The following is a 10,784-nucleotide window of genomic DNA, read 5'->3' as shown; positions in this document are numbered from 1 at the left end:
TGTTTATATGGATAAGTTGATGGATGTGGAGTTCACCATTTTAATTATTTTTGTTATTAAAAGTTTTCAACATTGATTTTTCTGTTTTTGTTAAGGAAAATAAGTTCCCCCATCTTGTGTTTTTTATTTATTCATTTTTAAACTATTGTACTCCAAGTTAATCAAGAAATTTAATGATGCTGAACTGGAAATGTAGCTGCTACAAAAACTGGAATGGCTGTTTGTGGTGAGCCGGTCCAAAGTTAAGTCTGTACATACTGCACTCTGCATCACTAACGTTTGATCACCAGTTTTAAGAAACTGCATTGATTTGCACCACAACTACATTTTACAAGCTTTTGTACTACAAATGGTCATTTGTAAAAAAAATAATAATTTTGAATCAACCTTTTTCCATCCTTTTCTAAGGCCAATGTTGAAGGATTGTTGCTCAGATTTTGCAGGTTTGGCTTTGATCTCAAGACTATGCTGCTCTTTGCCATTACAGGACTGCACATTTACCCAGCCTGGTGTTGGGAGAAAAGCTTTGACATGACATTTTGTTACAAGGGCCCTCACCGTTGATCATTACTCGGGAAAAGCACATGTTGGTTATATAAATTTGTCATATGAAAGTATTTGGTTGATCATTTCGTGATAATTTATGTTTTAAACTGGAAAGTATTAGTCGGATTTAGAAAATGTTTCCTAGTTATTTATATATAAATATATCATTGTACTTTATCATTAAATATGCATATTTTAAAGTAGATAACGTATTTTTTGTGCTGATTTTGAGTTTTTTGATTGTTTTTTTTTTTTTTTTTGGGGGGGGGGGGGGGTCTTCAAAAGGTTTAGTAAACTGGGGAGAAAGAAAGGTCTGAAATTATGCTACAATGCCCATCAATACACTTTTATCTAACAAATTTAAAGTGTGGTCCTTTTATTTTATAAAAGAAAAAATGGTTTATCTACTTTACTATTTTGTAAAGTCAAGTTTTGATTGTTTATTTATATAACCAACAAAGTCCATGCTCAATAATCCAGGTATACAATCCAACAATTTTCAGTCAGGTCGTCTGGACAGTTTCTTTTTTATTTTTTAATTTTATTTTTTATTCTTTTTTTCTTTTTTTTTTTGTGTGCTGAAGCGTTTCACCTTCCATCCAGGATCACAGGATCAGACCTGGAAAGCCGCCCGGATCGAAGGCGAAACGTTTCAGCACAAAAAAAGAAACTGTCCAGATGACCTGACTGAAAAATGTTGGATTTTATACCTGGATTATTGAGCATGGACTTTGTTGTTTTCAACCAGTTTGAGAAGACTGCCAACAAGGAAGAGGGCCGCCAATGGAGGAGGGGTGTACCAAAGAGACCATCTTATCACAAGCAGAACTGGTTTGTTCCACTTTGGAGTAAGCTGTTGGAGGAAGAATCAGTTTTGTTGTTTCCTTGACTGATGAAGCCTTCTGGATCGAAGGCAAAACGTTTCAGCACAAAAAAGAAACTGTCCAGATGACCTGACTGAAAAATGTTGGTTCATTTATGTACTTTCTTACTCAGGGGAGCACTAAAAGTTTTATTGATTCTGTTTTATTGCAATTTTATTTCACTTTGGGGTTCTTTTCCTATATAATTGCCTTGATTTTGCAGCAGGTTAAATGACCCTACAGGTGGCAGCATTATCAAATGTGATCTCATCATTGGAAGTCCCAAAGTGAACACGAATTGCAGTATTTTGGTCATAACTTAAGTCCAAACTGAATACGCTTTTGTAATAGGTTTTTGTTTTTCTTTCTTTTGTACTGCAAGTATTCCCCAGTAAAACTTATGTCACTATTTTGGTGCTGCCCGTGCACATTAAATATTAAGACATTTTTTTAAACGGTCAAAATAAAAAAGTACTCTTGGATTTCTTCGGATGATTCAGCAGCGTAAACAGTAAACGCATGTCCCAATCAACGCTTGCGCCAGTCCCACTAATTAGCACGACTCATCGTGCTGAGGCAAATAAGGGGGTAATATAAATTCTGCTAATTTTTATGTTGTTTTAACGAGGTATTTATGAATAAAATTAGAAATTATGTTTCCTTAAATATTATTATTCTCACAAATTATAAAGCATGTATTAAACACTGCATTAAAGTCTTGCTAAAATGTCCGATATTAGCACAAAAAAGCACAACGCACCCCCATAGCTGATCCCAGATGGTACAGTCCGGTCGTTGGAGCTTCAGGGTGGTGCGCGAGACTCTTGCAACACACGACGAGAAAGAACGACGAGAAAGGCGCATTCAGGATCGTTCTAACTTCTGTCATTATTTAATTTTCTTTTAAAAAGTTATTTAAAATTCACTGAGACTAACCACAAGGGAAATTAAAGTTTCTTCGCTGTTATTGGTGGTAAGTAACGCTTCTAACTCGACTTGTTAAAAGTATAAATTTTGGTTTTGTTAACCAATTACCGCATTTTTTCATAAACCGTTTTAGCTAGTTTTATGTTGTTTTTCATTTACCCAGTGTTATTTAAGTAAACCTAAAACTTCAGAAGTCCCCAAGTTATTTCACTGTTTTAAACTTTTAGTCAAATCTGCTCCCCTAAAACAAAACAATATCGACTTTATTTATTTATTTATTTTTAATTATGTGTGAACACGGTGTTCCTTATGCTAATATCCTCCCTATGCTTATTTCGTATTTTTTCCTAATAGTGTGGTTTTTAGGGCAGCGAAGATTCCTGATGCCTAAGAGAGCTTGCAAAGTGCAGAGACAGGTGATGCTGTTTTTTAGGCAGCACAGTGAGCTTCAAAATAAGGATTATAGTCGTCTTGGAGGGGAATTAAAGCCCACAGATGGCTGCTTTCATGTGATGCCAGGTTTGTTTCTTGTCAGCATCAGGGAGTTGTTTAAAGATGTCAGCAAACGTGGTTCAAACTGATGATGAGCTTGTTTTTTTGCTGCTGTATGCTGCAAACAAGTTCAACCAAGCAAGTGAACAAGTTCCAGAGTGATTTTGTTGCAAAATTTAAGTTTTAGTCACAACTTGTTTCAAGAGGCTCTAATAATACCACAGGAGCACAGTGCATATAATTTATAATACGTGTATACATTTCTTGAATGGGTTTCATAGTTAAAACAACATAAGACATCTCTAAAACTCGTTGTTCAAAGTGCAAAAACTGCAACTAGTTTACATGCTTTCCCACACCGCTTTTTTCTTGCATACTGCTTATTTTATAAAGGGAGCAGATTTAACTTGTGTATTAGTTTAGCTTACATTACAATATAATATGCAAACCAATAATGAAATGTGTCCCAACCGTATTATTATGTTAAATCTTATTCAAATCAACATAAAATGCTTTTGATGTACAGTTCAGATTTGTTCCATTTATCAGTTTTTCTGTGGTAACGTGACGTTCAGCATTACTGTGTCTTAGGTCAGATGTTCATGCTACTGGAATTTCAGGTTTATTAATGTCTGTTTGTGCTGACACCCAGTCATCGTCGAGGTTGTGTTTGAACATGCCCAAAAATCGGATTCGGTAGGACTCTGTAAGCTTGTAAGAAAACTTGCTTTAGTGGTTCACGTAACTTGTTTTGCACACTGGCAGTACCTCACTTTTTGTGGTTTTTATCACATTTTGTCAATCGCGTGTATCTTTTTTTTTATCTTGACTGTGAAAACTAACCTCCCAGTTGATGTACGACAACCACAGGAATGAAGATTACACAATTGCAGCGAAATGATATGGCCAAAGAAACAGCAGTTTGCCAAAGCATTCATGTTTTGCATTTATAAACTATTTATTTATTTATTTATTTGAAAGCCTGTTACTTTAGTCACTGAACAGTTATTCCCAGTTTTGTTTTGTTTTTGTCCAGCGTAGGATTTAAAGGGATCGAGTCGGCACACAGCAGCAATTAACCAGATTAATTGATTCTTAGACGTACCAGTTGGGGCTTTGGGTCAGATTCAGGCGAACCTTGGCGGCTTATGGACTGATCTCTGCCATGGTCATCTCTGGTGGCGTGTTGAGCACAGTCTGCTTGAAAACAAAGAAAACTTTGCTGCAAAGTTAGGTTTGATTGATGTGTTTGAAAATTTATTTATGATAAAATTTTCATTTAATTCCCCCGTATTAGATAAACTGAGTTAATCCAAGTTGTTTGGACACATATCTGATAATGGGATCGTCTTACTGATGCAGTCTTTTTGCAATAGCAGTGCTGAAAATCACACGGTACACGGAAATACTTTGGTGTGAGCTTACATGCGAGTTGACTTTCCTAAATTCAGATGTGTTTTAATAACACTAACTCCTTCCATTTTATTATGGTCATCTTTCTTGTCTTAATATCTCTTCAGAAGCAGCATGGATGAAGTGGGCTTGAACACATAAAAAGCGAACGACAGAAGAAGCGGGAATAAAACAACCTGTGAAGCATTTCGTCGCACAGACGGCACTTGTGACAGACGCCATGTCTACGTCTGCCAAGCAGGAGCGAACCATTTGTGTTCTCCTGCCCAACAAAAAACAGTTGGATGTCACTGTTGGGGTAGGCTTACTTCCCTGAATGTGCTTTTCACCGTCTTCTAGAGATTTAAACTGTGCTTTCTTTATCACTGAAAGGATAATAAGTAAATTTTTTCATCTTTTTTTTCCTTTAATTTGCTTCAGTTAAAGTCTACAGGACAGGATGTTTTTAATCATATTTTGGAACTTCTTGGAATCAAAGAGCTACACTTCTTTGGCCTCACCGTGGTGAAAGGTGAGTTCACTGTGTTGACCCTGAACCTGAAAGGACAAAGTGTTGCTTACATGCGACTCTTGTTTATGTATCTTTGGTAACAACTTTTCTACCATTAGACCATTTCACCAAAACAAAAATAATTATCCTGCCCTGCTACTTTGTATAATTGATTTTTATAATCCACTTTAGCCACAGAGCAAAGTCCTGAGCTTTCTGTTTCTAGTGTTTCTGTTTTACAAACATGTTAAAATGCCTCAGTAATCTTGTGTGGTTCGCCACCTAAACAAACAGCCTTTTGTTTTGTTTTTTTGTGGTGTTGGTCCAGCGATCACTCGGGCTTGGATTCCTGCAATAATAACTTCATTAATCCTGGAATGCACTCTTGCATTCCTCTGCTTCACTGAGGAGGGATGGGTTGATGACGGGAAGAGGAGGGTGGGAGTAGAGGTAAAAAAAATATATTCTGGGGAAATTGTCATGACACAGGCTGCCTGACTCAACTGTTGCTCAAAAGCCGTGATGTGGGAGGAGAAGTGAGGGAGCTGGGGTGAGTCAAGAGTGGGAAGGAGGTGAGATGGATGGTGGAAGGAGCGAGTTGGGAAATCTTTCGGTGAACATGTTTGGTTGAATGTAAAGGATGAAGTCGTTCAGATAGGGAATGGTGATGTCACGACTCGGAGCCTTGAAGAGAGTGGTACCACATTCTCATGCTCGGTGCAAGTGGCAAATAGCTTTTTATAGATTTAAGTCCCGTTTGTTTGAACTAAAACAACATTAAACTTAGACAGTTTTATTATGGATATCTAGCATGTTAAGTACCTATGTTTACATGTTTCAAAGTGGTGGTTGTAATTAAAAATGGATGCATAAACATTGTTGTAGCACCCCAACATTTTTCAGTCAGGTCATCTGGACAGTTTTTGTGCTGAAACGTTTCGCCTTCGATCCAGAAGGCTTCATCAGTCAAGGAAACGCACAACAAAACTGATTCTTCCCCCAACAGCTTATTCCAAAGTGGAACAAACCAGTTTTGCTTGTGATAAGATGGTCTAGACCATCAGATTTGTTGTGTGTTTCCTTGACTGATGAAGCCTTCCGTATCGAAGGTGAAACGTTTCAGCACAAAAACGGAAACTGTCCAGATGACTTGACTGAAAAATGTTGGATTGTATACCTGGATTATTGAGCATGGACTTTATTGTTGTAGCACATTGTTGTCATGGCTTTCTGTTAACCTTATTCAAAAAATGAAGAACAAGGTGTTTTTCTTTCTCCCTCTCTCTCTCTCTCTAACCCTAATGAACCCTGGCTCATATTTGGCAGATTTTATGCTCTGTTATTTTTTTGTTTTGTTTTCTTGCAGCCTTGTTCCCCACCTCCCTGATTATTTATTTCCATTTTAGACAATGAGCACATATTTATAGACCTGGAAGAGAAACTGACGAAGTACTTTGCCAAGGATTGGAGGCAGGATTCAGTAAGGGTAAGACACAACAGATTTTGATCTCTTCAATGTGAAGATTGTTGGTTTAACCCACTTTCAGAACTATTAGATGAGTCTGTTAATTGGGGGCTGGAGATTCATGGCCTACATGCTGACCTGTTTTTGTTCAGCATAACAAAAAGATGGCACAGACTATTCTGACCTCTCTTTTTGCAGGGATCACTGAGGAGACCATTTCCACTGCTACTTTTCCTCAAAGTGCAGTACTATGTTGAAAATGGGAGACTATTTTGGTACGTCTTTATACATTTGTAGTGTTTTATTTTTGTTATTCTTGGTTTTATAGCATTAGCGCTTAGTTCCAATCATTGTTTTTTTCCATAAGTTGTGACATCTGTGATTTTTCTGTTTGTGTGGCACCAGTGAGCGAAAGGCACGACATCTGTACTACTGTGACTTGCGGGAGCGAGTGCTCCGCTCTGAATGTCGTCAGCAGGAAGAAGTGTATTTCCAGCTGGCAGGTTACGCTCTGCAGGCTGACCTCGGCGATCACCCCCTACAGAAAGAGAGTGTGGAGGTCACTCCTTACTTTGAACCAAAAGATTACTTTCCCCCCTGGGTATGTGTTATTTAGTAGAGGCAAATTTTAGAAAGAAAAAAAAACCCTGAAGTGTTTACTTTTTTAACTCTTTAACTTTTTGAGTTGTGTGAACACTTCTGTTTATTTTTTCTGCAGATTGAAGCTAAACGAGGGATGAATTATCTCCTCTGCCACGGGCCCAAGGTTCACCAGGAGCTGTGGGGAATGTCAACTCGTGACGCCATCCTCTCTTTCATCAGAGACGCGTGTCAGTTGGAGGATGTACCTGTCACATTTTACAGATTGCAAAAGGTGCAAAAGTTATTCCTTTAAACAAATGGCCTTTCTATTTGCATGATTAGGACGTTGGATTAAGTTTCAGTTTTGTTTTCCTTCTGGTAAAAATTGAACAACTGCAACTCAAAATGCTTAGTTTGGTTTCATTTCAGCTCTATTGAACAAATAACCAAGAGTAGTTATCGAACCATCCAACTATTCATTTTTCATTGTGAGTAACTCATTTACTGGGTAATATTTCGAAAGCTGCTCCAGCTACTCTGTAAATTAGGTGTCATCATCAGCTCAGTATGAGCTGGGGGGGGAGGATTAACTGTGAAAGAATTATCTTATCTGAGCCACTCGGATGCCTTTCTGACACTTCATCTCTCTTCCTGTTTTTAGGACAAAAAGGAAGAGAAAGGAATGGCGTTGCTTGGTCTGACTCTGAGAGGAATGCAGGTTTATCAGGTGCGTGCGTATAGGTGTGTGCGTTCTTATTACACAGCACATTGTCGGCACGTATGTACACAAAGTTGCTCTGCGTTGGGTCAAAGATTCAGTCTTTGTCTGAAGTGCTAATAAACTCTGACTAGCTGTGTGAAGAATGTGTAGGATTGCCACTGTCAGGAGATAGCTGCCTGCTGTGCCTGTCTGTTGTTTGATCTGTCCATCAGGGGCCATCTGGGAGTGGGGGGGGATTAGTATGCCAGGTCTGCCTGATTTGAAAGCCAACAGACCATGAGATATCTTGAAGTCCTTGGGTGTTTTTAGTCCAGATGGTTCTGAAAAATAGAAACTTATGTAAACCTTATTTTGACATCCTTTTAAGCAGATTATGTCGTCCACATTCAAAAATCTGTTCATTATTGTGATCGTAGGAGGTAAACAACACGCGGCAGCTGCTATACGACTTCCCCTGGTCACATGTTGGACGTCTAACTTTCCTGGTATATTTCATTTGCTTATCTTCATTTATAGTAAACCTTAAGTGGAGTTCTTGTAATTATTTAATGACCATTTTAAATTTAAAATATTTTCCCATTCAGGGTAAGAAATTCGAGATCCAGCCAGATGGATTGCCATCAGCCAGGAAGTTGGTGTACTACACTGGTTCATCGTTTCGCTCTCGCCACCTCCTTCTGCACCTGAGCAGCAGCCATCAGCTTTATCTGAGCCTCCAGCCTGCCCTGAGACACCTCCGTCAGTTGGAGGCAAGCAAAGGTGGGCCAGGGAGAAGTTAAGGCGAGGATAGTGTGACTGTATCCAGCAAAATACCTAATTTTCATTTATCCAAGTCCAACAGAGAAATGTGCTGTATTGTATTTCTGTAATAAAAGCTTTTAAGTGTACGTGTGTCCCAGCAACTCCAAGCAAATCAGGGAAAACTCAATGAATTTTGTTTTCATGGAATGCTGGGAACCCTGCGTAACGTTGTCTGCACTGCCTTGTTTAAACAAAGGTTTAGTTGTGATGACCCGCAAAGACAAGTTTTCCTTTTTACCCTAACTAACACACTTTGTTGCATCCGATAAAATGTCAGCTTTTAGGTCTCTTTAACCACGTTAGGTGTAATTTTTTGATGTACGTTTTATTATTCTCACTTTTTTTTTTTTAAGCAAATTTTCTTTATTTTAGACAAGAAGTGTTATAGAGAGTCGTACATCAGTGACGACCTGGATTTGGATCCACCAGGCAGTGAAAGCAGCCCTGGTTTGTCTCGCCACTCCACCGGCAGCTCCGGTATTGAAGCAGATGCCCGTCAACACAGCATCTACACAGAGGTGACCTCCATGGAGGGCGAGGGTCAACAGCAGGGAGAGAAGTGTTTGAGCCCAGCGACCAGCCACAGCAGCTCCTGCACTTCTGGATCTCACACGTGCAGCAAGACTGGAACCGAAGATCAGCAATGGCGAGGAGATGGTGAGAATAATTCACCGCTGTGTTCATGATGCACAGCAGCTGCAGGTTGTTTGTAAATGTGAACTAAATCAGGTGTTCTAACTTGATTCCAGAGATCAAGGCTCGTGTTGGAAGTCCAGATGCTCTTTATCCTGATGTGATGTTCCAGTTGGCTGATCTTCTTGAGGGAGTTTCAGTGGATTGTCCAGAATTCTCCTCAGAACCTCAGTCACCAGGTACCAGTAAAGAAACTGTCCTCATCCAACTTTTGTAAATTAATCTGCTTGTATTCTGAAACTGTGTGTGTTTGGCTCCACAGAAGACAATGGGTGTCCTGCAGACAGTGACACTAGGCTGTCGTCGAGCAAGAAAATATTAAAACAGGTTTCTTTACCTTTTTGTATAACAATAGAATTCTTGTATTTCCTGAGTCTTTATATTTACACGCCGTCTTCTAATTTATCCTAGATACTGAAATCCAAAGGTCAGGTTGGTATGGATCGGCACAGCCACAGTCTAGATGATGTTTGTCATTCCACACCTCCTGCACCCCTTGGGATGGCGCTGCCACTCGATTCTTCTCACAGCTACACCTTTGGGCTCCCAGATGTCACGCCAAACACTGAGACTTCTTTTGATCACACTTATTACCCCCTTTTGCACTGCGGGTCCAAACCTACCTTTTATGGCCGCAGGTCTAACAACTGCCTCTCCTTGGACACATTAAATGATGACCAGTTTCTGGAGTTCATTCTCTGAACAGGCTCATCCCTGACGAACTGTTTCTTTATTTACAAATGAACTTATGTCCTGTGAAAGTCTGTGATTGAGTCATCTTATTACAGAATTGTTATTCAAAACAAAAAGACTTTGCATGCTTCCTCCAAAAGGTTGTGGGTTCAATAGGAATGCCATATAGCAACAGTTCACTGAGTAAACATATTTATTAAATGTGTATAGCTTGTACATATGACTTGCACTATTACTAGCTGTATTTACAAGCTGACCTAAACGACTCGAACTAAAACATACTTGGTCCAATTCAGTGTTTTTGTAAAGTCCACATTATTAAAATGCTATGAAATGTTTCATTAGATGAGCTTCAAGTGCTTAAAATGTTGAAATGTTCAATCTGTCTCTGCTGCATTGGACACTTGGAAGATGTGGATCAGATTTTTTTGTTATTGTTTTGTAAACCATTTTTGCTACATTAAGAATTTACAAAACCCATTGCGCAAATGATTGTAATTCTGATTTTTTTTTTTAAGTCAATATATTGTTTTGTGTAGTGTGTTCTGTCATGTATTTCCTGTTTAGTCTTCAAAGGCTGATGTGGAAATGTTGACCTTTTCACAGCTGGCCATGCATTCATCCAAAGTTTTCCTTTTCTGTACAAGCCTCCGGTTTGTTTTTAATTATAAAACAAAAAGTATTAATTGTAGAGTGCTATTTCTGTATTCGGTAATCTGCAGCACTTTTTTTTGTATTATGTAACGAGAACAAAAAAGCCTTTCTGAAAATATCTGAGGAAAAATATTTGCAATTTTATATTTGGTGGTTTAAAATGGCCAGTAGAAAATACTCATTAAACGTAAAAAGGCCAATTTTGACAGTGCTGATATATCTTTTATAACGATTTAAAAAAATAAATTTATATTACAACAGAAATAAAGCGGTTTTTCGTTTCGTTGCTGTATTACTTTTGCTTGTGAATGTTTTCAGCATTAGCCAAATCTACCCCAAACGGGTAAGTCTGCAGACGAATAGGCGTTCCTAAAGGAAGGCGTATCTCAAGTGTTACACCTGATTGGACGAAATAAAATAAGGCGTTACTCAAGGGCCGCACCT

At 38.6% G+C, this 10,784-nt stretch overlaps 1 protein-coding gene across 1 annotated transcript; it reads left to right on the top strand.

Annotated features, from left to right (window-relative positions):
• The first annotated feature begins 2,243 nt into the window (after positions 1 to 2,243).
• On the top strand, positions 2,244 to 9,695 carry zgc:172136 (uncharacterized protein LOC566376 homolog). The gene is made up of 14 exons (XM_037685238.1): positions 2,244 to 2,382; positions 4,349 to 4,539; positions 4,662 to 4,752; positions 6,138 to 6,217; positions 6,395 to 6,471; positions 6,602 to 6,797; positions 6,915 to 7,070; positions 7,440 to 7,505; positions 7,916 to 7,984; positions 8,084 to 8,258; positions 8,673 to 8,957; positions 9,050 to 9,172; positions 9,256 to 9,320; positions 9,405 to 9,695. The coding sequence occupies exons 2-14, from the start codon at positions 4,462 to 4,464 to the stop codon at positions 9,693 to 9,695; spliced, it is 1,752 nt and encodes a 583-aa protein (XP_037541166.1). The 5' UTR covers positions 2,244 to 2,382; positions 4,349 to 4,461.
• The last annotated feature ends 1,089 nt before the right edge of the window (positions 9,696 to 10,784 follow it).

The sequence above is a fragment of the Nematolebias whitei genome, chromosome 1, assembly GCF_014905685.2.
Source record: "Nematolebias whitei isolate Nwh7 chromosome 1, NemWhi1, whole genome shotgun sequence".
Lineage (NCBI taxonomy): Eukaryota > Metazoa > Chordata > Actinopteri > Cyprinodontiformes > Rivulidae > Nematolebias > Nematolebias whitei.
Note: the sequence above shows the minus strand (reverse complement) of the source record. Positions and strands in the feature narration are given on the sequence as shown.

Excerpts from the sequence above, each read along its gene's own strand:
- zgc:172136 (XM_037685238.1), top strand. The coding sequence starts at position 4,462 with ATGTCTACGTCTGCCAAGCAGGAGCGAACCATTTGTGTTCTCCTGCCC. Across the intron at positions 7,071-7,439 it reads CATTTTACAGATTGCAAAAG|GACAAAAAGGAAGAGAAAGG; the intron begins GTGCAAAAGTTA and ends TCCTGTTTTTAG. Across the intron at positions 9,321-9,404 it reads GCAAGAAAATATTAAAACAG|ATACTGAAATCCAAAGGTCA; the intron begins GTTTCTTTACCT and ends AATTTATCCTAG.